This window comes from Tursiops truncatus, chromosome 6 (assembly GCF_011762595.2).
Source record: "Tursiops truncatus isolate mTurTru1 chromosome 6, mTurTru1.mat.Y, whole genome shotgun sequence".
Classification (NCBI taxonomy): Eukaryota; Metazoa; Chordata; class Mammalia; order Artiodactyla; family Delphinidae; genus Tursiops; species Tursiops truncatus.
The window spans coordinates 47979765-48006544 of NC_047039.1; the positions used below are offsets into that span (position 1 = coordinate 47979765).

Consider the following 26780-nt stretch of genomic DNA (forward strand, 5'->3'; position numbering starts at 1 on the left):
TTCCCTAGGGTTCCATATAGATGGAATGGCACCTGTGAGCTGCTTCTCCATCCCTAAGAAGGAATCAGTATTTTCTTCCAAGTATCTAGTTTCATATTCTTCGTTATGTTCATCTGCATTACTTTGAAAAAACCCATAACTTTTAGGAAAGCCTTGTTTAAATGCTTTAAGACTTCTACCAGCTGAGCTATGGGGAATATGTGACTACCAGCTCACTCTTGGACCAAAGGTGTTGCGTAGCAAGCAGGGACTTCCCTGCCCTATTGTGGGGGCGATCAGCAGTGTTTAGATCCTTCTCAGAGGATAGGATCAATCTTCATGCAGCTTTCCTTCCCAGTTTGGTAACCCAGCTCCCTGTGGCAATTTTGGAAAATCTGACTTTTCTGTAAAGAAGTTAGCAGTGTCCTTGCAGGTGTTGTTTCTGGAGTTTGGATTCCAATGTAGGAATACTGGACATATATATTTGTCCATAATGACATGAGCCTCCTGGTATTAGATGTGGGGAAGAGTTATCTACAAGATTCTTCAACTAGGGTTGACCCCTCTCCAAATGCAAATTCAGCTTTTGCCTGAATCTCAGCTCAAAATGTGGTGAGGAGTAGAAGGGCCCAGGAAGTGTTCAGTATTTATCAGAGTGGCCAGAAAGCAAGAAACAGTTCAGCTTCATCTTGTTTCTGGTTGAGGTATCTAAGCACACACATACAGAGGCCACCAACACTGTAAACATACACGGTTAGAGACACAAACACAGATGTGACAATTATAATGTTTATGAGCGCCTGTTATGTGCTGAGCACTGTGCATCTTTACAGCTGAGGGTGTATAGGTAAAGGTAGAGTGACCAAGAGAAGACAAGGCTCTCCCTGAAACAGATGTGCCACAATAAAAACAAAAGCCTCACAAATTGGAAGCCAGCCGGCTAGAAGACAGCATGTTAATTTATGCTAGGTCTAGCTGACCCCAATGGCTTCTTTCTAAAATACTGGCAAGTCCATGTATTCAACTAAGGTTAAAATCAATACAAAGAAACAGGGTCCCTGGAGCCAGACTGAATCTAACATCTCTGTGCTTCAATTTGTAAACATTTGTAAAATTGGGATAGTAACCTCAAAGGGTTATTGTAAGAATAAATGGACACCTGTAAAATACTTAGAACAGCTTATAGCTCAAAGCAAGTGCTCAATAAATGTTAGTGATGATGGTGATGATGATGAGGATTTATCCCTTGGCCTGGATGTAACGGGAGACAGGATACCATAAGATATCTACTCTCGCACTTATTCACACTATAGCAGTACTTTGCAAATTGTACAGTTGTAAGCCACAGAACCTTGGGGTTCCTGAAACTTCTCAAGGGGAGAACACGTGGGCAAGGTAGAAATGTTAAGCTGGGAATGGGTATCACTGTGGAACTCTGCCATAACTGCACGTTAGAGACTGGAAGTCCAGATTATGCAAAACCATGCAGACTGCTGTCTCCAGCCATTAGGAAACCTCCCTCCTCATCACTGGCATCCATCATTCTTTTCTTCCTTCCTTCATTCATCAGTTCATCATCTGTCTAGTGTCTATTATGTTCTTGGAATTGTGGAGAAAATAAGATACATTCTTAAACACTGGCCTTTGAAGAAGAGTAACATAATCCAGAAGGTAATATAGAGAAACAAATAACTAATTCTAATACACAATGGTAGGGCAGAGATAGAGTATTACGCACAGGGTACCATGTGGGTTGCAGAGCGGGCCATCTGACCCAGCCTTGCAGGGAAGGTTTCCTGTCAGGAAGGATAGGATTAGATAGACAAAGTGGGTTGGAAGTTCCCAGGCAAATTTGTAAATAGCAAGTAACTGGGTACCTTGGAAGGGCAGAGCTCAGTGGGGTGAAGTGAGGGGATTTGGTAAGAGATGAAGCAAGAGAGGCAGGCAGATATCAGACGATAAAAGGCATTGTATATCATGCTAGGGCATTTGGAACTTATCCTCAAGTGCTAGCTGGACATGAAAAGAATTTTAAGCCTGTGAGCAGCATGGACAATTTTGAAAGAAAGATGCTCTGGCAGTAGCATGTCAAACGATCTGGGGCAGAAGTCACACACTTTTTCTGTAAAGGGACATATAGCAAATAGTTTAGGCTTTCAGGGCCTCCTATGGTCTCTGTTGTATATTCTAGTTTTTATTTGTTTTAATAACCCTTTAAAAATGAAAAGTCGAAACTTGCACAAGCCTCTTAGATAGCCTCATCCACCAGAGGGCAGACAGCAGAAGCAAGAAGAACTACAATCCTGCAGCCTGTGGAACAAAAACCACTTTCACAGAAAGACAGACAAGTGAAAAGGCAGTGGGCTATGTACCAGATGAAGGAACAAGATAAAAACCCAGAAAAACAACTTAATGGAGATAGGCAACCTTCCAGAAAAAGAATTCAGAATAATGATAGTGAAGATAATCCAGGACCTCGGAAAAAGAATGGAGGCAAAGGTCAATAAGATGCAAGAAATGTTTAACAAAGACCTAGAAGAATCAAAGAACAAACAAACAGAGATGAACAATACAATAACTGAAATGAAACTACACTAGAAGGAATCAATAGCAGAATAACTGAGGCAGAAGAACAGATAAGTGACCTGGAAGACAGAATGGTGGAATTCATTGCTGTGGAACAGAATAAAGAAAAAAGAATGAAAAGAAATGAAGATGAAGACAGTCTAAGAGACCTCTGGGACAACATTAAACACAACAACATTCTCATTATAGGGGTCCCAGAAGGAAAAGAGAGAGAGAAAGGACCCGAGAAAATATTTGAAGAGATTAGAGTCGAAAACTTCCCTAACATGGTAAAGGAAACAGCCACCCAAGTCCAGGAAGTGCAGCAAGTCCCATTCAGGATAAACCCAAGGAGAAACATACTGAGACACATAGTAATCAAATAGGCAAAAATTAAAGACAAAGAAAAATTATTGAAATCAGCAAGGGAAAAACAACAAATAACATACAAGGGAACTCCCATAAGGTTAACAGCTGATTTCTCAGCAGAAACTCTACAAGCCAGAAGGGAGTGGCATGATATACTTAAAGTGATGAAAGGGAAGAACCTACATCCAAGATTACTCTACCCGGCAAAGATCTCATTCAGATTTGATGGAGAAATCAAAAGCTTTACAGACAAGTGAAAGCTAAGAGAATTCAGCACCACGAAACCAGCTCTATGACAAATGCTAAAGGAACATCTCTAAGTGGGAAACACAAGAGAAGAAAAGGACCTACAAAAACAAACTCAAGACAATTAAGAAAATGGTAATAGGAACATACATATCGATCACTACCTTAAACGTGAATGGATTAAATGCTCCAACCAAAAGACACAGGCTTGCTGCATGGATACAAAAACAAGACCCATATATATGCTGTCTACAAGAGACCCACTTCAGACCTAGGGACACATACAGATTGAAAGTGGGGGGACGGAAAAAGATATTCCATGCAAATGGAAATAAAAGGAAAGCTGGAGTAGCTATACTCATATCAGATAAAATAGACTTTAAAATAAAGAATGTTACAAGAGACAAGGAAGGACACTACATAATAATCAAGGGATCAATCCAAGAAGAAGATATAACAATATAAATATATATGCCCCAAGATAGGAGCGCCTCAATACATAAGGCAACTGCTAACAGTTATAAAAGAGGACATCGACAGTAACACAATAATAGTGCGGGACGTTAACACCTCATTTACACCAATGGACAGATCATCCAAGATGAAATAAATAAGAAAACAGAAGCTTTAAATGACACAATAGACCAGATAGATTTAATTGATATTTATAGGACATTCCATCCAAAAACAGCAGATTACACTTTCTTCTCAAGTGCTCATGGAACATTCTCCAGGATAGATCACACCTTGGGTCACAAAACAAGCCTCAGTAAATTTAAGAAAATTGAAATCATATCAAGCACCTTTTCTGACCACAATGCTATGAGTCTAGAAATGAATTACAGGGAAAAACCATAAAAAACACAAACACATGGAGGCTAAACAATACATTACTAAATAACCAAGAGATCACTGAAGAATTCAAAGAGGAAATCAAAAAATACCTAAAGACAAATGACAATGAAAACATGACGATCCAAAACCTATGGGATGTAGCAAAAGCAGTTCTAAGTGGGAAGTTTATAGCAATACAATCCTACCTCAAGAAAGAAGAAAAATCTCAAGTAAACAATCTAAGCTTACACCTACAGGAACTAGGGAAAGAAGAACAAACAAAACCCAAAGTTAGCAGAAGGAAGGAAATCATAAACATCAGAGCAGAAATAAATGAAAGAGATCAAAGAAAACAATAGCAAAGATCAATAAAACTAAAAGTTGGTTCTTTGAGAAGAAAAACAAAATTAATAAACCATTAGCCAGACTCATCAAGAAAAAGAGGGAGAGGACTCAAATCAACAAAATTAGAAATGAAAAAGGAGAAGTTACAACAGACACCGCAGAAATACAAAGCATCCTAAGAGACTACTACAAGCAACTCTATGCCAATATAATGGACAACCTGGAAAAAATGGACAAATTCTTAGAAAGGTATAACCTTCCAAGACTGAACCAGGAAGAAATAGAAAATATGAACAGACCAATCACAAGTAATTAAATTGAAACTGTGATTAAAAGTCTTCCAACAAACAGAAGTCCAGGACCAGATGGCTTCACAGGTGAATTCTATCAAACATTTAGAGAAGAGCTAACACCCATCCTTCTCAAATTCTTCTTAAAAAGTTGCAGTGGAAGGAACACTCCCAAACTCATTCTATGAGGCCACCATCACCTTGATACCAAAACCAGACAAGGATGTCACAGAGAAAGAAAAGTACAGGCCAATATCACTGATGAACATAGATGCAAAAATCCTCAATAAAATACTAGCAAAAAGAATCCAACAACACATTAAAAGAATCATACACCGTGATCAAGTGGGCTTTATCCCAGGGATGCAAGGATTCTTCAATATACACAAATCAATCAATGTTATACACTATATTAACCAAGTGAAGAATAAAAACCATATTATCATTTCAACAGATGCAGAAAAAGCTTTTGATAAAATTCAACACCCAGATGATTATATGCGGAGATCAGGGAAGATGGCAGAAGAGTAAGACACTGAGATCACCTTCCACCCCACAGATACACCAGTAATACATCTACACGTGGACCAACTCCTACTGAACACACAGGCAGAAGACCTCAGACCTCCCAAAAGGCAAGAAAGTCCCCATGTACCTGGGTAGGGCAAAAGAAAAAGAGAATAAACAGAGACTAAAGAATAGGGACGGGACCTGCACCAGTAGGAGGGAGCTGTGAAGGAGGAAAAGTTTCCACACTAGGAAGCCCCTTCGCGGGCTGAGACTGCAGGTGGTGGAGGGGGAAAGCTTCGGAGCCGCGGAGGAGAGCACAGCAACAGGGGTGCCGAAGGCAAAGCGGAGAGATTCACGCACAGAGGATCAGTGCCGACCGGCACTCACCAGCCCGAGAGGCTTGTCTGCTCACCCGCCGGGGCAGGCGGGGCTGGGAGCTGAGGCTCGGGCCTCGGTCGGAGGCAGGAAGAGGACTGGGGTTGGCGGCGTGAACACAGCCTGCAGGGGATAGTGCGCCACGGCTAGATGGGAGGGAGTGTGGGGAAAAGTGTGGACCTGCCAAAGAGGCAAGAGACTTTTTCTTCCCTCTTTGTTTCCTGGTGCGAGAGGAGAAGGGATTAAGAACGCTGTTTAAAGGAGGTGCAGACATGGGTGCGAGCCGCGGCTAACACACGGTCCCCAGAGACGGGCATGAGACGCTAAGACTGCTGCTGCTGCCACCAGGAAGCCTGTGTGCGAGCACAGGTCACTATCGACACCTCCCCTCTCAGGAGCCTGTGCAGCCCGCCACTGCCAGGTTCCCGGGATCCAGGGACAACTTCCCCGGGAGAACACACGGTGCGCCTCAGGCTGCTGCAACGTCACAATGGCCTCTGCCGCCGAAGGCTCGCCCCGCACTACGTGCCCCCACCCCCACCCGGCCTGAGTGAGTCAGAGTTCACGAAGCAGCCGCTCCTTTAACCGCGTCCTGTCTGAGCGAAGAACAGACGCCCTCCGGTGACCTACACGCAGAGGCAGTGCCAAATCCAAAGCTGAGCCGCGGGAGCTGTGCGAACAAAGAAGAGAAAGGGAAATTCCTCCCAGCAGCCTCAGAAGCAGCGGATTAAAGCTCCACAATCAACTTGATGTACCCTGCATCTGTGGAATACCTGAATAGACAACGAGTCATCCCAAATTGAGGAGGTGGACTTTGAAAGCAAGATTTATGATTTTTTCCCCTTTTCCCCTTTTTGTGAGTGTGTATGTGTATGCTTCTGTGTGAGATTTTGTATGTATAGCTTTGCTTCCACCATTTGTCCTAGGGTTCTATCCGTCCGTTTTTTTGTTCTTTAAAAAAATTTTTTTCTTAATAATTATTTTTAATTTTAATTATTTTATTTTATTTTATCTTCTTTCTTTCTTTCCTTCCTTCCCTCCTCCCTCCCTCCTTTCCTTCTTCCTTCATTCCTTCCTTTCTCCCTTTCTACTTTTTCTCACTTTTGTTCTGAACCATGTGGATGAAAGGCTCTTGGTGCTGCAGCCAGGAGTTAGTGCTGGGTCCCTGAGGTGGGAGAGCCAACTTCAGGACACTGGTCCACAAGAGACCTCCCAGCTCCACATAATATCAAATGGCAAAAATCTCCCAGAGATCTCCATCTCAACACCAGCACCCAGCTTCACTCAAAGACCAGCAAGGTACAGTGCTGGACACCCTATGCCAAACAACCAGCAAGACAGGAACACAACCCCACCCATTAGCAGAGAGGCTGCCTAAAATCATAATAAGGTCACAGACACCCCAAAACACACCCCCAGACGTGGACCTGCCCACCAGAAAGACAAGATCCAGCCTCATCCACCAGAACACAGGCACTAGTCCCCTCCACCAGGAAGCCTACACAACGGCAACTACGAACCTGCAGCCTGCAAAAAGGAGACCCCAAACACAGTAAGATAAGCAAAATGAGAAGACAGAAAAACACACAGCAGATGAAGGAGCAAGATAAAAACCTACCAGACCTAACAAATGAAGAGGAAATAGGCAGTCTACCTGAAAAAGAATTCAGAATAATGATAGTAAAGATGATCCAAAATCTTGGAAACAGAATAGAGAAAATGCAAGAAACACTTAACAAGGACCTAGAAAAACTAAAGATGAAACAAGCAATGGGGAACAACACAATAAGTGAAACTAAAAATACTCTAGATGGGATCAACAGCAGAATAACTGAGGCAGAAGAATGGATAAGTGACCTGGAAGATAAAATAGTGGAAATAACTACTGCAGAGCAGAATAAAGAAAAAAGAATGAAAAGAACTGAGGACAGTCTCAGAGACCTCTGGGACAACATTAAACGCACCAACATTAGAATTATAGGGGTTCCAGAAGAAGAAGAGAAAAAGAAAGGGACTGAGAAAATATTTGAAGAGATTACAGTTGAAAACTTCCCTAATATGGGAAAGGAAATAGTTAATCAAGTCCAGGGAGCACAGAGAGTCCCATACAGGATAAACCCAAAGAGAAATATGCCAAGACACATATTAATCAAACTGTCAAAAATTAAATACAAGGAAAACATATTAAAAGCAGCAAAGGAAAACCAACAAATAACACACAAGGGAATCCCCATAAGGTTAACAGCTGATCTTTCAGCACAAACTCTGCAAGCCAGAAGGGACTGGCAGGACATATTTAAAGTGATGAAGGAGAAAAACCTGCAACCAAGATTACTCTACCCAGCAAGGATCTCATTCAGATTTGATGGAGAAATTAAAACCTTTACAGACAAGCAAAAGCTGAGAGGGTTCAGCACCACCAAACCAGCTTTACAACAAATGCTAAAGGAACTTCTCTAGTCAAGAAACACAAGAGAAGGAAAAGACCTACAATAACGAACCCAAAACAATTAAGAAAATGGGAATAGGAACATACATATTGATAATTACCTTAAATGTCAATGGACTAAATGCTCCGACCAAAAGACACAGATTGGCTCAATGGATACAAAAACAAGACCCATATATATGCTCTCTACAAGAAACCCACTTCAGACCTAGAGACACATACAGACTGAAAGTAAGGGGATGGAAAAAGATATTCCATGCAAATGGAAGCCAAAAGAAAGCTGGACTGGCAATTCTCATATCAGACAAAATAGACTTTAAAATAAAGACTATTACAAGAGAAAAAGGACACTACATAATGATCAAGGGATCGATCCAAGAAGAAGATATAACAATTGTAAATATTTATGCACCCAATATAGGAGCACCTCAATACATAAGGAAAATACTAACAGCAATAAAAGGGGAAATCAACAGTAACACATTCATAGTAGGGGACTTTAACACCCCACTTTCACCAATGGACAGATCATCCAAAATGAAAATATATAAGGAAACACAAGCTTTAAATGATACATTAAACAAGATGGACTTAATTGATATTTATAGGACACTCCATCCAAAAACAACAGAATACACATTTTTCTCAAGTGCTCATGGAACATTCTCCAGGATAGATCATATCTTGGGGCACAAATCAAGCCTCAGTAAATTTAAGAAAATTTAAATTGTATCAAGTATCTTTTCCGACCACAATGCTATGAGACTAGATATCAATTTCAGGAAAAGATCTGTAAAAAACACGAACACATGGAGGCTAAACAATACACTACTTAATAACGAAGTGATCACTGAAGAAATCAGAGAGGAAATAAAAAAATACCTAGAGAAAAATGACAATGGAGACACAACAACCCAAAACCTATGGTATGTAGCAAAAACAGTTCTAAAAGGGAAGTTTATAGCAATACAATCCTAACTTAAGAAACAGGATACATCTCAAATAAACAACCTAACCTTGCACCTAAAGCAATTAGAGAAAGAAGAACAAAAAACCCCCAAAGTTAGCAGAAGGAAAGAAATCATAAAAATCAGATCAGAAATAAATGAAAAAGAAATGAAGGAAACAATAGCAAAGATCAATAAAAATAAAAGCTGGTTCTTTGAGAAGATAAACAAAATTGATAAACCATTAGCCAGACTCATCCAGAAAAAAAGGGAGAAGACTCAAATCAATAGAATTAGAAATGAAAAAGGAGAAGTAACAACTGGCACTGCAGAAATACAAAAGATCATGAGAGATTACTACAAGCAACTCTATGCCAATGAAATGGACAACCTGGAAGAAATAGGCAAATTCTTAGAAATGCATAACCTGCCAGGACTGAATCAGGAAGAAATAGAAAATATGAACATACCAATCACAAGCACTGAAATTGAAACTGATTAAAAGTCTTCCAACAAACAAAAGCCCAGGACCAGATGGCTTCACAGGCGAATTCTATCAAACATTTAGAGAAGAGCTAACACCTATCCTTCTCAAATGCTTCCAAAATATAGCAGAGGGAGGAACACTCCCTAACTCATTCTACGAGGCCACCATCACCTTGATACCAAAACCAGACAAGGATGTCACAAAGAAAGAAAACTACAGGCCAATATCACAGATGAACATAGATGCAAAAATCCTCAACAAAATACTAGCAAACAGAATCCAACAGCACATTAAAAGGATCATACACCATGAACAACTGGGGTTTATTCCAGGAATGCAAGGATTCTTCAATATACGCAAAACAATCAACGTGATACACCGTATTAACAAACTGAAGGAGAAAAACCATACGATCATCTCAATAGATGCAGAGAAAGCTTTCGACAAAATTCAACACCCATTTATGATAAAAAACCCTGCAGAAAGTAGGCATAGAGGGAACTTTCCTCAACATAATACAGGCCATATATGACAAACCCACAGCCAACAGCGTCCTCAAGTGAAAAACTGAAAGCATTTCCACTAAGATCAGGAAAAAGACAAGGTTGACCACTCTCACCACTCTTATTCAACATAGTTTGGCAAGTTTTAGCCACAGCAATCAGAGAAGAAAAGGAAATAAAAGGAATCCAAATCGGAAAAAAGAAGTAAAGCTGTCACTGTTTACAGATGACATGGTACTATACATAGAGAATGCTAAAGATGCTATAAGAAAATGACTAGAGGTAATCAATGAATTTGGTAAAGTAGCAGGATACAAAATCAATGCACAGAAATCTCTGGCATTCCTATACACTAATGATGAAAAATCTGAAGGTGAAATCAAGAAAACACTCCCACTTACCAATGCAACAAAAAGAATAAAATATCTAGGAATAAACCTACCTAAGGAGACAAAAGACCTGTATGCAGAAAATTATAAGACACTGATGAAAGAAATTAAAGATGATACAAATAGATGGAGAGATATACCATGTTCTTGGACTGGAAGAATCAACATTGTGAAAATGACTATACTACCCAAAGCAATCTACAGATTCAATGCAATCCCTATCAAACTACCACTGGCATTTTTCACAGAACTAGAACAAAAAGTTTCACAATTTGTATGGAAACACAAAAGACCCCAAATAGCCAAAGCAATCTTGAGAATGAAAAACGGAGCTGGAGGAATCAGGTTCCCTGATTTCAGACTATACTACAAAGCTACAGTAATCAAGACAGTATGGTACTGGCACAAAAACAGAAAGATAGATCAATGGAACAGGATACAAAGCCCAGAGATAAACCCATGCACATATGGTCATCTTATCTTTGATAAAGGAGGCAGGAATGTACAGTGGAGAAAGGACAGCATCTTCAATAAGTGGTGCTGGGAAAACTGGACAGCTACATGTAAAAGTATGAGATTAGATCACTCCCTAACACCATACACAAAAATAAGCTCCAAATGGATTAAAAACCTAAATGTAAGGCCAGAAACTATCAAACTCTTAGAGGAAAACATAGGCAGAACAGTCTATGACATAAATCACAGCAAGATCCTTTTTGACCCACCTCCTAGAGAAATGGAAATAAAAACAAAAATAAACAAATGGGACCTAATGAAACTTCAAAGCTTTTGCACAGCAAAGGAAACCATAAACAAGACCAAAAGACAACCCTCAGAATGGGAGAAAATATTTGCAAATAAAGCAACTGACAAAGGATTAATCTCCAAAATTTATAAACAGTCCATGCAGCTCAGTAACAAAAAAACAAACAACCCAATCCAAAAATGGGCAGAAGACCTAAACAGACATTTCTCCAAAGAAGATATACAGACTGCCAACAAACACATGAAAGAATGCTCAACATCATTAATCATTAGAGAAATGCATATTAAAACTACAATGAGATATCACCTCAAACCAGTCAGAATGGCCATCATCAAAAAATCTACAAACAATAAATGCTGGAGAGGGTGTGGAGAAAAGGGAACACTGGCACTGCTGGTGGGAACATGAATTGGTACAGCCACTATGGAGGTTCCTTAAAAAACTACAAATAGAACTACCATATGACCCAGCAATCCCACTACTGGGCATATACCCTGAGAAAACCAAAATTCAAAAAGAGTCATGTACCAAAATGTTCATTGCAGCTCTATTTACAATAGCCCAGAGATGGAAACAACCTAAGTGTCCATCATCGGATGAATGGATAAAGAAGATGTGGCACATATATACAATGGAATATTACTCAGCCATAAAAGAAATGAAATTGAGCTATTTGTAATGAGGTGGATAGACCTAGAGTCTGTCATACAGAGTGAAGTAAGTCAGAGAGAGAAAGACAAATACCGTATGCTAACACATATATATGGAATTTAAGAAAAACAAATGTCATGAAGAACCTAGGAGTAAGACAGGAATAAAGACACAGACCTAGTAGAGAATGGACTTGAGGATATGGGGAGGGGGAAGGGTAAGCTGGGACGAAGTGAGAGAGTGGCATGGACATATATACACTATCAAACGTAAAATAGATAGCTAGTGGGAAGCAGCTACATAGCACAGGGAGATCAGCTTGGTGCTTTGTGACCATCTAGAGGGGTGGGATAGGGAGGGTGGGAGGGAGGGAGATGCAAGAGGGAAGAGATATGGGAACATATGTATGTGTATAACTGATTCACTTTGTTATAAAGCAGAAACTATCACAACAATGTAAACTAATTATACTCCAATAAAGATGTAAAAAAAAAAAAAAGGAAATGATTATATGCAAAACAGTCTGCCAAAGTGTGGTATAAAATGCCTGGCATACCATAACCTGTTCTATTCCATTAATCATGACTCAGCCCCTAGATTAGTGACCTTCAAAAAAAAAATTCAACACCCATTTATGATAAAAACTCTCCAGAAAGTGGGCATGGAGGGAACCTACCTCAACATAATAAAGGCCATATATGACAAACCCACAGCCAACATCGTTTTCAATGGTGAAAAACTGAAATCATTTCCTCTAAGATCAGGAACAAGACAAGGATGCCCACTCTCGCCACTATTATTCAACAAAGTTTTGGAAGTCCTAGCCATAAGAATCGGAGAAGAAAAAGAAATAAAGGGAATCCAAATCAGAAAAGAAGAAGTAAAACTGTCACTGTTTGAAGATGACATGATACTATATATAAAGAATCCTAAAGATGCCACCAGAAAACTACTGGAGCTAATCAATGAATTTGGTAAAGTTGCAGGATACAAAATTAATGCACAGGAATCTCTTACATTCCTACATCCTAATGATGAAAAATCTGAAAAAGAAATTAAGGAGACACTCCCATTTGCCATTGCAACAAAAAGAAAATACCTAGGAATAAACCTACCTAGGGAGACAAAAGTCCTGTATGCAGAAAAGTATAAGGCACTGATGAAAGAAATTAAAGATGACACCAACAGATGGAGATATATACCATGTTCTTGGACTGGAAGAATCAATATTGTGAAAATGACTATACTACCCAAAGCAATCTACAGGTTCAATGCAATCCCTATCAAATTACCAATGGCAGTTTTTATAGAACTAGAACAAAAAATTTCACAATTGGTATGGAAACATAAAAGACCCCGAATAGCCAAAGCAGTCTTGAGGGAAAAAAACAGAGGTGGAGGAATCGGACTCCCTGACTTCAGACTATACTACAATGCTACAGTAATCAAGACAATATGGTACTGGCACAAATACAGAAATATAAATCAATGGAACAAGATAGAAAACCCAGAGGTAAACCCACGCACCTATGGTCAACTAATCTATGACAAAGGAGTCAAGGATATACAATGGAGAAAAGACAGTCTCTTCAATAAGTGGTGCTGGGAAAACTGGACAGCTCCATGTAAAAGAATGAAATTAGAACGCTCCCTAACACCATACACAAAAATAAACTCAAGACGGATTCGAGACCTAAATGTAAGACTGGACAGTATAAAACTCTTAGAGGAAAACATAGGAAGAACACTCTTTGACATAAATCACAGCAAGATCTTTTTTGATCCACCTCCTAGAGTAATGGAAATAAAAACAAAAATAAACAAATGGGACCTAATGAAACTTCAAAGCTTTTGCACAGCAAAGGAAACCATAAACAAGACAAAAAGACACCCTCTCAGAATGGGAGAAAATATTTGCAAACGAATTAACGGACAAAGGATTAATCTCCAAAATATATAAACAACTCATGAAGCTCAATATTAAAAAAAAAAAAAAGCAACCCAATCCAAAAATGGCAGAAGCCCTAAATAGACATTTCTCCAAGGAAGACATACAAATGGCCAAGAAGCACATGAAAAGCTGCTCAACATCACTAATTATTAGAGAAATGCAAATCAAAACTACAATCAGGTATCACGTCACACCAGTTAGAATGGGCATCATCAGAAAATCTACAAACAACAAATGCTGGAGAGGGTGTGGAGAAAAGGGAACCCTCTTGCACCGTTGGTAGGAATGTAAATTGATACAGCCACTATAGAGAACAGTATGGAGGTTCCTTAAAAAACTAAAAATAGAATTACCATATGATCCAGCAATCCCACTACTGGGCATATACCCTGAGAAAACCATAATTCAAAAAGACGCATGCAACTCAATGTTCATTGCAGCACTATTTACAATAGCCAGGTCATGGAAGCAACCTAAATGCCCACCGACAGACGAATGGATAAAGAAGATGTGGTACATATATACAATGGAATATTACTCAGCCATAAAAAGGAATAAAATTAGGTCCTTTGTACAAACGTGGATGGATGTAGAGATTGTCATACAGAGTGAAGTGAGAAAGGGAAAAACAAATATCGTATATTAACACATATATGTGGAACCTACGAAAATTGTACAGATGAACCGGTTTGCAGGGCAGAAACTGAGACACAGATGTAGAGAAGAAACGTATGGACACCAAGGGGGGAAAGCTGCGGTGGGGTGGTGGTGGTGGTGTGATGAATTGGTTGATTGGGCTTGACATGTATACACTGATGTGTATAAAATGGATGACTAATTTAAAAAATAAATAAAAAAAATTTAGGTGCATCATTTAAAAAAATGCAAAAGCCATTCTTTTAATAACCCTTTAAATAACCTGGGCTCATATCCCAGCTCCACCACTTATTAAGTGTGATGAAGTTAATCAAAGAGCTCTGGGATCAATTTCAATGGCTCTTTTAATAATCTTTTAAAAGCCATTCTTAATAATACCTTTAAAAAAATGTAAAGCCACTGGCTGTAATTTGCCAGCCCCTGGTCTCGAGAAGGCAAATATAGGGTTCGGAGGCTTCTGCAATCACGCAGAGCTGACAAAGGTAAACCAAGTACAGGCAGTGAGAGCAGAGACCAGTGGAGGGTGAAAGAGCGACTGAAGAGCGTGAACAATCTAGAAATACAGGCAGACCTCGTTTTATCGTGCTTCGCTTTCTTGTGCTTCGCAGATACTGCATTTTTTTTATAAACTGAAGATTTGAGGCAACCCCACGTGGAGCAAATCTATTGGTGCCATTTTTCCAATAGCATTTGCTCACTTCGTGTCTCTGTGTCACGTTTTGGTAATTTTTGCAATGTTTCAAACTTTTTCCTCATCCTTATATTTGTTATGGTGATATAGGATCAGTGATCTTTGATGTTACTACTGTGACTTGCTGAAGGCTCAGATGATGGTTAGCATTTTTAGCAAGAAAGTATTTTTAGATTAAGGTATCTAGATTGGTTTTTAAGACACAGTGCTATCACATAGTTAACACTCTACAGTACAGAGTAAACATAACTTTTATATGTACTGGGAAACCAAAAAAAAAAAAATTGACTTGCTTTATTGTAATATCTGCTTTACCATGGTGATCTGGAACTGAACCCACAATATCTCCAAGGTATGCCTGTATTTTGGCTTGGAAAGTTGGATGGTTGGGGGTACTCTTTACTGAGATAAGGATTCAGGAGTTTCGTTTTAGAGCTATTGATTGACCTTTTCGTGGGGCATCTGGGTTAGGATGCCTCGTAGACAACTGTACATCTGAGTCAGGAGAGAGATGTGCTCTGTACTAGATACAGGAGAATCATCAGCATACAGAGGAGTCCTGGAGCCACGGGACCACTAGTGTATACAGAGTGAGGCTCCTAAGGGGGGTAGCTAAGAGGTGGGCAGAGGAAGAGGAATCCACAGAGATGCTGAGAAAGAATAACCAGAGAAGTAAGAAGCAAGCCAAGTGTGTGTGGTTTCTAAAGCAGCAAGAAAGTGTTTTTCGGAAGAAGGGCTCAGCCTGCGTAGAATGCTGCTGAGAGCTCAGAGTAGATAAGGCATGTTTTGAGAGACAACTTTCTTCTTTTTCAACAAACAAGAAATAACTTTTTGGGGGGGTGGGGAGGGAGCTTTACTCAAGAGGAGTGTATGTTATATGTTACATGCGGTCTTAGAATGTGAGGTGGGCAAATAGGAGCAACTCCATAATGAACTGAGTGGAAATATTAGGCAGGATTTAAAAAACTCATAATTAACCACCTTGGAGGGGGGACCTAGGGTAGCCTTCTACACGTAAAATATTTCTAGGTTATAAACTGGCAGTAGAGGGCTATAAGAGCAATGTTTTCAAACCACTCAGGTGCCAGTAATGCACTAGGACCGTGGAGTGAGGCTAGAATACTTGTCTTCTGGTGGCTTTTGCAGGCAGCAATATGGTGGAACCAGTCAATTACAGATCCACACGAACTACATGGACTCAGCAATGAAAGCAAAGGGAAAACAAAGCAGAGTTCTCTTGTTTTCTCAATCAACTGGCACACAGCCCTGAAAAGTACTTCCTAACTCACCCCCCATGGCTATGCTGCAAAGTCCAGTCCTGCGTCTTTGTTCTCTGGATGAACAAGGTAGCCACACTTAGTTATCTTAACCTCTAGCCATCCAGAATTCTTCCAGAAAATTGGCAGATTTGGAGTCTGTTAGCTTCCACCATGTCTGCTCCCTCCACACATGGGCACTTCGTGGTCTCTCTCAAATCTCAGGCTCAGGGTGAATGTGAGTATGTGGGTTGGTGGGAATCTGGGAAGGAGGCACGGGGATGGGAGAGTGCTTGGAATTCCTAAGTGTCATTTAGGCATGGAGTTCTGTCTGTCTCTACCACATCTTTTAACAGAACAAACAGAAGTGCCTAATTCGACTCTGAGGTTAACCTTCCCCCATTTTTCTCTCTCAGCTCTTCTAAAAGGTGGTCCTTGAACCACCGATCTCAGAGCCACCTGTAGTGCTTGTTAAAATGCAAATGACAGAAAGAAAATGTGGTGCATATATACAATGGAATATTACTCAGCCATTAAAAAGAATGAAATAATGCCATTGCAGCAACATGGATGGACCTGGAGATTATCATACTAAGTGAAGTAACTCAGAGAAAGAAATATCATATGATATCACTTATATGCAGAATGTAAAAAAAAAAGATACAAAGGAACTTATTTACAAAACAGAAACAGACTCATAGACTTAGAGAACGAACTTATGGTTACCAGTGGGGAAGGGTGGGGGGTAGGGATAGATTGGGAGTTTGGGATTGACATAAACACACTGATTTATTTAAAATAGATAACCAACAAGGAGCTACTGTATAGCACAGGGAACTCTGCTCAATAGTCTGTAATAACCTAAATGGGAAAAGAACTTGAAAAAGAGTAGATACATATATAGGTATAACTGAATCACTTTGTGGTACACCTGAAACTAACACAACATTGTTAATCAACTATACTCCAATATAAAAAATAAATAAATAAATAAAGTTGAGTTTGGATTTAGTGCAAAAAAATGCAAATGATGGGACCCTACTGTAGAAAGAGTTTCTGGGGTAGGGTAGGATGTGGGTGTCTCCATTTCTAACAAGTTCCTGGCAATTATTATGCACACTGAATTTGGGAACCCCTCCTCTATCCCCTTTTTATTTTTTATTATTATTTTTAAAAATTTATTTATTTCTGGCTGCATTGGGTCTTCGTCACTGCGTGTGGGCTTTCTCTAGTTGCGGTGAGTGGGGGCTACTCTTCGTTGTGGTGCACCATCTTCTCATTGTGGTGGCTTCTCTGGTTGCGGAGCATGGGCTCTAGGTGCGCGGGTTTCAGTAGTTGTGGCTCGCAGGCTCTAGAGCGCAGGCTCAGTAGCTGTGGCGCATGGGCTTAGTTGCTCCGCGGCATGTGGGATCTTCCCAGACTAGGGCTCGAACCTGTGTTCCCTGCATTGGCAGGTGGATTCTTAACCACTGTGCCACCAGAGAATCCCGTATCTCCTTTTTAAAGTTTAGAATTTTTAAGAGAAGTAGTGTGACCATTGGAGTTTAAAAAAAACCTTGAGGCTCAAAAGTTACTGTATCCTCTATTAGCCTTTCAGTGTATCTTAGTTTCTGAAGAGCAGGGACCTCTCCTTATTTATGATCTCACTTTCTGGCACTCATCACTGTACCCAATGCCCAAGAGATACTTGGGGAGTTGAAGGGATGATTGCAAAGGGCCCCTTATAGCCCCCCAGCTTCTACTCATGCTCCTCTGAGATACACTCACCACAAAGTAGCCAGTGTGCATCTATAAAAATGGAAATTAGATCATTTGACATTCCTGATTAATACCCTCCAAAATCTCCCTGTGGTGCTCAGACTAAAACCTCAGCTCCACATCCTGGTTTCTGGTTGACCCCATGGCTTCATCCCATATCACCTCTACCTTCAGCCTGCCACACTCCAGCCAAATGAGCTTCTTTTGGGTTCTTTCAACACAATAAACTCATTTTCACTTTAGGGGTTTTGCACCGTTTTTCCCTTGCCCAGGAATGCTCTTCCTTCTGATGTCGTATTGCTGGACACTGGTCATCATTCAGCTTTTGTCTTCCAGGTCACCTCTTCAGAGTACCCATCTAATGTGGTCACCAGATCATTGCTTATCAAAGCTCTGTTTCATTTTCTGCCCAGCACTTATCACCATCTGATATTTTTGTGTCCTTTTCTGTGTTTATTGTCTTGCTTCACACTCACTCATTAATTCATTCACTGTTTATTTAGTACCTGTGTAGTGCCAGCTACTCTTTCCAGCACTAGGGACACAGCAGTAAAGAAAGCCTCTACCCTAATGGACAGGCCATCAGTGCATAAATATATAATACGTCAAATGACGATAAAATTCTGTGAATAAAATAGAGTTGAAGGGTTAGAGAATGATGCAGAGTGCTCCTTTAGCTAGAATGATCAGGAAAGATCTTTCTGATGTGTGCCAGTTCAGCAGATACCTAAATGTACGTAAAGTGCAAGAGAACACGGACTTCTGTTTCATTCATCACAATATCCTAGCAAGTAGGTGTATATCTGGCATATGATAGGTAGATTAATAAATATTTATGGAATGAATAAATATGCATACCCCTCTCTTAGCATTTAAACACTGCATTTACTTCTCTGGATTCCAAACTAGCCTTTGAGTTGCACTGACAGGAAATGAGTCTCCTTTTCCTCCATCCTTCATATCTAACATAGGGGCTGGCTCACAGTAAGCATGAGAAGGTTTGTGAAATAAAGGAAGAAGTAGGGATTAAGAAGAACCAGTCTGTCGTAATACACTTAGGGACATCCTGTAAATGATTGCTTAAGAAGTTGACATGTGCTTCTAAGAATGATGTGAATTCATTTTAACTAGTAAGTTATATATCTGATGAGATGCAGTACTATCTGAATTGTTAGTGATTCTTTCTGAAAACCAATTTCTTTCAAATCAAGCTTTGGCATATTTAAAAGCCAAGAAGTAATAGACTTCAGTCACTTTCTTTCTACCTTGACCTATCTTGCTGGCTCGGGCTATTTAGAGTATACTTTAATATATCTGCAAAGTCCGACAGACCAACAGCCAACTGAAGCTTGCAGACTCTTTCAGAAAGATGGATTTGGGCACTAAACAAAAACAGACTAACTGAACTGTAACCCCGGGCATTTCAGCACTTCTCTGTTTGAAAATTAACAAGCATTTCGCAACCGCTACCAGACGCACTAATGATGACAAGCAATGAAACCCAACACAAAAGAGGTCACCAACAGCCATAGCAGAGCCGTCCCAATGGCAGTGCTGTGCCTTCTGTGTGCTCTGTACAGATGCATCCATTTTATTTTCTGAAACTCCACTTGGACAACTGCATAGAAGAGTAAGCTCCAGCCGTACTTCTTACTGGCTAGCTAAGTAAAACGGAAAAATTATGATGTCAAGGATCAGAAACAGAAATCTCTTATTTTTCCCTACCACGTGCCATTAACTTGCTTTAAGAAGCTCTGTTGAGGCTAGATCTGGAAAAAAGTCTTGAGAGTGGCAAGAATTGTAATACTGTTTGCTCGTGGCCCCCATGCTTTCTGAATGTTACCCTCCACTGCCACTCTCACCAATGTCCTGGTGACTCAAGACCTAGGATTTGCCCTCTGCTGTCCTAGGCCTACAACTTTTCATATCTTTAGCACCTGGCTGCTGTGTTTCTTTTTTTTAGCAAGATTCTGTTGAAACGTCTTCATCTTAAAGCCATTGGACTCTCAATGCCCACTAAGGTGAAAATTAAAAGGCAAAAGTCGTATTTCTAAGCAGTGTTTCAAGAATTGTTGATATCCTTGAGATTACTAGGCCAAAATATTGTTCACTGATCAAAGAAGTACTTGGAAAACACTGAATACTATATCATTCACTTGGAAAGTCACAACACATGTTGGACTGCTTAAAGGAGTTAAAAAAACATGGAAAAACCAAAATCATTTTCACCTGGGGGTTAGTTAAATACATTCAAGAACAGTAATCAGCTGTTGAAAAAGGTGACACAGACCCCTACCTACTACTCTGAAATGTTTCCTAGACATGTTGTTGAATAAAAATCAAGTCAAACTTCTAACCATGAGTAACTTCCCATTAAAAACACAAATCCTATGTGTGTATGTGTTTTATATATAATACAATAAAATATATAAAAATTCCAAAAGGATGTATACCGAATTATTAAGACTGACAGCCTCTGGGGAATAGGATTGAGGGCATGAAGGAGACCTGCACTCTTACTATACATACACAGGTATTATTTGAATTGTTTTATAGCCTCTTCATTGTTTTTATAATAAAAAAAGAAAAAAAATCAAATACTATATTAAAAAATATAAGTAAAGTCCAGCAGTAAATACCTCCGTTTAGCTTTAAGCGAGCATGTCTTAAACTCACGTGATTGATGAATCCCTGTTTTGTGGACCACTTGGAAACAACTTGTACGACAAATTTTGAAGCTACTGTGCTCAAGGCTCTCTCCACTCTCCACCAACATATGGGTTTTAACCTTCTATGGCCTTCTACAAATGAGTGAAGGGTGTGGATCAGAGATGATCTGCTACAACCCCCCTCATTTTTAAAACGAAAGGATTAAGGCCATGGAAAGTAAAGGGCAAGACCAGCCCAAAGCCCTCAATCCTTATCTAATTCCCTCCACATCTTTCCTGTAGTCACCAGTGACCCATGGGCCCTGATCCTTGGATTTCATAATCTCCAGCACTCAAGGAAGTTGTCAGGACCCCTGAGGAAGCCATGGCCTCAATATTCTCCCTGCGGTTCCAGGCAGAGCAGAGTCCTAATCATCCCCTCCCCCATCCCCAATGGCCTGTCTTGCTGTACAGCTTTTAGGAGGAAATAGTCACTATGCGAAAGAAGGGATCCTGGAAGAAGCCGGTAGAAAACAGCAGGGATCTTGAGATAACTTGGTATCCCTGGTGAAGTATAGGAGATACATGCAAACATGAACTTAGTCACTCAAAACAGCATGAGCTTGAGTTGGCAGAACTGGGTTTGAATCTGCTCTGTTGGTTCTGCCGTTTACTAGCTATTTAACATTGGTCAACTTCCTTAATTATGGTGAGCCTCGGTTTCCTCGTCTCTGAAATAAGGATATCAGTTCATATGTTGCACCTTACAGTGGACATTAACAGAGATGATGGCTATGGAAGTTGCTAGCATGGGGGCACAATATCTGGAGTTAGTCAAGAAACGTTAATTCTCATCTTTTCCCTCACACAGCCAACCGCTACCTCCTTTGATCTCAATAACACCAATCTCGGGCAATAGGCCAGGGGATGTGAATGCAACAGTATGTACACTCGAGAAACCGACTGGCTGGTGGAAGGCACGGCATGATTTGGGCACAACAGGTGTGACAGGTACAGTCACAGAGGTGAGTTCCAGTGCAGCATGCACCTGAGCACCAGGGTACCACTTTCAATCAGCGCCCATCATCCTGGGGGTCTGATGCCGGAGGTGTCTCGCTCCCCAGTGGCCTCAAGGGGATTTACCGCAACTTTGGCCCGACCCACAAATTCCTTACAAAGATTTCTGGAAAAAACTGCAGGGATCATAGCAGTTAAGCTGATCAAGCAAAGTACAAGCTGGGGAGGACCAAGAAGCAAACAAGAGGAGAGGTTACCACCATAGGCTCTCAAAACATAGTTCATTTAGTCCTTGTCTCCAGTGCTTCTGTGTGGGTGCCTCAGCTTTTTAATTACTGATGTGGTAACAACAGTACTTACCCCATAGGGTTGTTTTTTTTAAGATTAAACAAGATAATATTACCTTTAAAGCACTGAGCACAGTGTCAAAGAAAAAATACTTAGTATTGTTATTAAAACTATTTGATCTGTAAGTGCTCAGGCTGAGAGGCAATATTATTGACATTTCAAAAGCACAAAAGATGTGGGCAGGACGGACAAAGTCATGTTTGCTCATCAAGCCTCGGAAGAGGAGACAGAACTACTCTTTGGAATCAAGTAAACTTGACATTGAGTCCTCAGTCTGGTCCTTACTAAAGTGGGACCTTGGGTGAGCTGCTGAAGCTCAATTTTCTATGTGAAACTGGAGGATAATGTCAATCTTGTAGATTGACTGTCAGAAGAACAAATGCAGTAACATCTAAATAAACCTGGCACCCTGCCTGGCACAATAAATCCTGCCACCTTTCCTTCCTCACGCAAAGCTACCAAGCCAGTGAAGAGGATTAGCTGAACAATAGTATTTCAGAGTAGATTTCATGAACAGAGCATGCTCCATGGATTCAGAGAAGATAAAAAGTTAAAATGAGGACTTTGGGCCAGAGGACCTTAAAGGTTCCTCCCTCGTCCATGGACTGTGATTCTTCTATTTGCTGCCCATCTTATTTTTGTCACACGTTTTGGCTCTGCCACCTAATAAATGTGATCTTTAGCAAGTTGCTAGACTGGTTTCCTCTTCCGTAAAGTGTGGATAAAAATTATACCTACTTCTTAGGGCCACTGTTAGAAGTCAGTAAGATGAAGCACATAAAGAGTTTACACTTGGGGCTTCCCTGGTGGCGCAGTGGTTGAGAGTCCGCCTGCCGACGCAGGGGACGCGGGTTCGTGCCCCGGTCCGGGAAGATCCCATATGCCGCGGAGCGGCTGGGCCCGTGAGCCATGGCCGCTGAGCCTGAGCGTCTGGAGCCTGTTCTCCAAAACGGGAGAGGCCTCAACAGTGAGAGGCCCGCGTACCGCAAAAAAAAAAAAAAAAAAAAAAGAGTTTACACTTGTCTGGGAGACAGTCACTACTCAATTAATGTCAACTATCTGTTGTCAGGGCCACTATAAAGATTAAAGAGGATGTCCACAGGAAGCACGGCATGCTGCTTGGCCCATAGGTAGTATTAAAAATATTGTTATTATTATTACCTCTTCTATCACTATTGATTTTACATTATGAATGGCCACGGCCCAAGGAAACCAGTAAGTAATATATGCTGTCATCCCAGTAAAGACACATCAAAACAGAGACACCGAGAGATATTAGGATAATTAATCACAGGTCCGACTGGGAATAAAAACTTTCTGCAACAAACAGCCTTGTCCAGCCCAGACAGAGGATGGGCTCACCCACGGGGGCAGCAGCTGCTGGCTGCACGCTCTCCCCAGCCCTGGGGGACCACACACACACACAGACAGTATCCTGGTGTACAAGATTTTCAGCGGTTCATCTCACAAAATGGTAATGTAACAATACCTTGGCCTGGAATGATATTTTTCTGCCGAAAGTTCAAAGCTATCCAGAGAGTATCTCGTTAATCTTTGGGATCCTACGGGGATTGGGATTGGTAGGCATCCTTATTACTACCTTATAAAGATGAGAACATACAGTTTAGAGAAATTAAATACCTTGTCTTTGCTTCAACAGTCTGTCAGTGCCAAGAGAGGGTTGAAACCCAGGATGGGAGCAATCCCTGAGGCCCAGTGCTCTAAGCCCGACCCTTGGAAACACCTTGAAGGAAGAATGAATAGGGTGTCTCCCACACAGTGTGGCCCCTTGCCTGTCCCTCCCAGACCGGAGTAGCTGCAAAGCTCACCTGTCGCTGAACTGAACCTCTTCTCCGTTCCGGGCCCAGCTGATGGTAGGCCTCGGGTTGCCTACGGCCTCGCAGTGCAGAAGCACACTCAGTGTCCCGCTGGCCAGGGCCACAGTCTGCCCGAGGTGGGTGACCACCTCGGAGGCTGAGAGCTGCTGGGCGGCTGAGATTTTGCGCAAGATGATGGGCTTCCGGTGCGGCCGGCGAGAGCTGCCCCCGCCCTCCCCAGTGGACGAGGTCCGGAGGGAGCTGCTGAAGCCAGATACGTGTTTATGAGGAGGGATGGCCACTGGGGGAATCCCCCGCTCGGACGGCTTGAGGAGCGCGTCCTGGTGCGCGTCCTGGCGGCTGCGGAAGATCTCCTGGGCCAGCTGGGCCACTAGGTGCTTGCTGTAGACGTCGCGGAGCTCCTCGGGTTGCTGGGAGAGGTTCCGGAGGATGTCGTCCAGGCGCTGCTGCTCGGCCACCATGGTGAAAGGCAGGTGCAGAAGGCCCTGCTCGGCGTTCTGGTCCTCTTCTGAGGATGTGTTCCTTTCTGTGGAGTCCTGGACCTCCCAGGAGGCGAGCAGCTCTCCTGGCCAGCCCCCCTGCTCCAGCAACCGAGAGACCAGATCATCATAGCGGCTCCCGGCATCAGCAGGGAGGCCCCGCTTCTCGGCCTTGCTGCCATTGGAGAAGATCCCGTTCTGGTGTTTGTGGGTCTGCAGGGCCTCCTTCGGGCGGGCCTTCCTCACCGCGAGGGCCTCTTCCTCGCTCCGCAGGCTCAAGGGCCGAGCCACCAGCTTCCGGTTGCCTCCAATGAGCTTAATCACAAGCTGCTCCCGGGCCGGGCCGGCCGAGCAGGTGTAGATGCCCGCATCAGAGGGCTTGAGGCGGTGGATCTTCAGGTACCCAAATGGGGCCACGGTGACGTGGGCGGAGCTGATGAGGTGCTGGCCGTCTTTCTCCCAGGTGATGAGGGGCTTGCGGAAGCGCCGCGTGGGACAGCGTACCACCACTGCGGTCTTGGGGAGCAGGTAGGCGAATCCCCCCACGATGAAGTGCAGCTTCCTCTGCCGGCGGGTCTGGATGTATACCTTCCTGGCTGCCGCGATGTGAGGACTGTGCTTTGTGGATGGCCACCCGGGCCCTGGAATGAAAGCAATGAAAGGGAAGGCAGATGGATGGAGAAAGAGAAGCGGAGAGAGAGAAGCAGAGAGCAGAGAAAAGGGGCAGTGAGGTGCAGCGACAAGAGACAGTGAAAAGGAGAGGGCAAAGAGAAGAAAGACAGCGGGACAAAAGGGAGAAGAGGGAAAGAAAGCACTTCAGTTTGGTTTGGGCAGGGCCTTCATTTACCACCTTCTGTTTTACGGAAGTAAATGGCTACCAGCTGTGGACCATCAAGTTGCTGCCGCAATGAAACATGGGAGAGCTAATGAGGTGCAGTGGGGCAACCTGCTATCACGCTGCTAGGGTTTTCTACACCTAGAAGCTGAGATGCAGGGTTCTAGATGGAGGGCGGTTCCAGGGGAAAGGCAGTTCCTCTCATTAAAAGGACTTAAAAAAGAAAGAAAGAAAGAAAGAAAAAGAAATCAGCACCATAAAAAGAGGCAGAGGACAAAGAGAAGGAGAATGGATCCCTTTTGGGTCCTGCAGAGCACCAGGGTCCCCGTATATGTGGGGAGGAGACCCCAAAAGTGTTACACCTCTAGGGATTAATATTAAACAAATCTGTTTAGTTTAAAACACTGGAGTGGGTAACATCAGGCTTCATTAGTAACATGCTGACTCCAGCTTCCAGATCTCCATATGCCAGCAAGTGAACTTTGCCCTACCTCCTGCAAACTGTTCTTTCCAGCAGAGAAAAGCATCCTGCCTGGCCACGTATAATTAAGATTCCTTTCCCATCTCCAGCTGAGCTCACGAGCCTAATGCCCTCAGAGGGCTTTACTGCCTATCTGCCGCTGGTCTTGGGTTCAGGAAAAGCTACTGTTCTTGCCGTCTCCCCATCCCCAGAGCTCTGACATACTCACTTGCACAGGTGGCCAGCATACAGGGCCTGATGGATGAAGAGAACGGCAGGGGCGGGCACAGGGAGGAATTGACAGTAGCTGAGACACCTGTTTTCAGCACCTTCCGGCAAATGGCACTTCGCGTCTGGGTGCCCTCCCCGCAGCTCGTGGAACACTGGTGGGAAAAGAAGGGCCCAAAGCATGTAAATTCAGGTAACTAAAGGCTAATGGGTTTGTGTGGGCTCTGAAACTCACCAAAATAAGGAAGAAGTTGCTTGGAAAAGCAATAGCAACTAAGAGAGACAGAGAAATATTAATTATGTAACAATGTGGGAAGACACATCCATACTGTAGGCATATTCTACTCGAAGATTTTCTAGTCTCAGGTCTCCTGTGGACCTTTCACCTGTTTTTACTTTTCTTTTCTAACATCTTTATTCGAGTATAATTGCGTCACAATGCTGTGTTAGTTTCTGCTGTATAACAAAGTGAATCAGCTATATGTATACATATATACCTCTATCCCCTCCCACTTGCATATGCCACCCACTAGGTGGTCACAAAGCACCAGGCTGCTCTCCCTCTGCTATGTGGCTGCTTCTCACTAGCTATCTATTTTACATTTGGTAGTGTATATATGTCAATACTACTCTCTCACTTTGTCCCAGCTTACCCTTCCCCCTCCCCGTGTCTTTAAGTCCATTTTCTACGTCTGCATCTTCATTCCTGTCTTGACCCTAGGTTCATATACATATTGTATATGCCCCTAGGAATATACAATATATTCCACTGTATATATGTATCACATCTTCTTTATCTATTCATCTGTTGATGGACACTTAGGTTGCTTCCATGTCCTGGCTATTGTCAACAGTGCTTCAATGAACACTGTGGTACATGTCTCATTTTGAATTATGATTTTCTCAGGG

General features: G+C 42.0%; 1 protein-coding gene across 2 annotated transcripts in view; it reads right to left on the reverse strand.

The window, feature by feature from the left end:
* Window positions 1–26780, reverse strand: part of ADAMTSL1 (ADAMTS like 1) — a 469150-nt gene that overhangs the window by 146889 nt on the left and 295481 nt on the right. For both annotated transcript variants that reach the window (XM_033858059.2, XM_033858057.2), the window contains 2 exons: window positions 25873–26026; window positions 23861–24989 (listed from right to left, as the gene is read on the reverse strand). In XM_033858059.2, coding sequence (XP_033713950.1) covers window positions 23861–24989; window positions 25873–26026 — 1283 coding nt within the window. The remainder of the gene's footprint in view (window positions 1–23860; window positions 24990–25872; window positions 26027–26780) is intronic.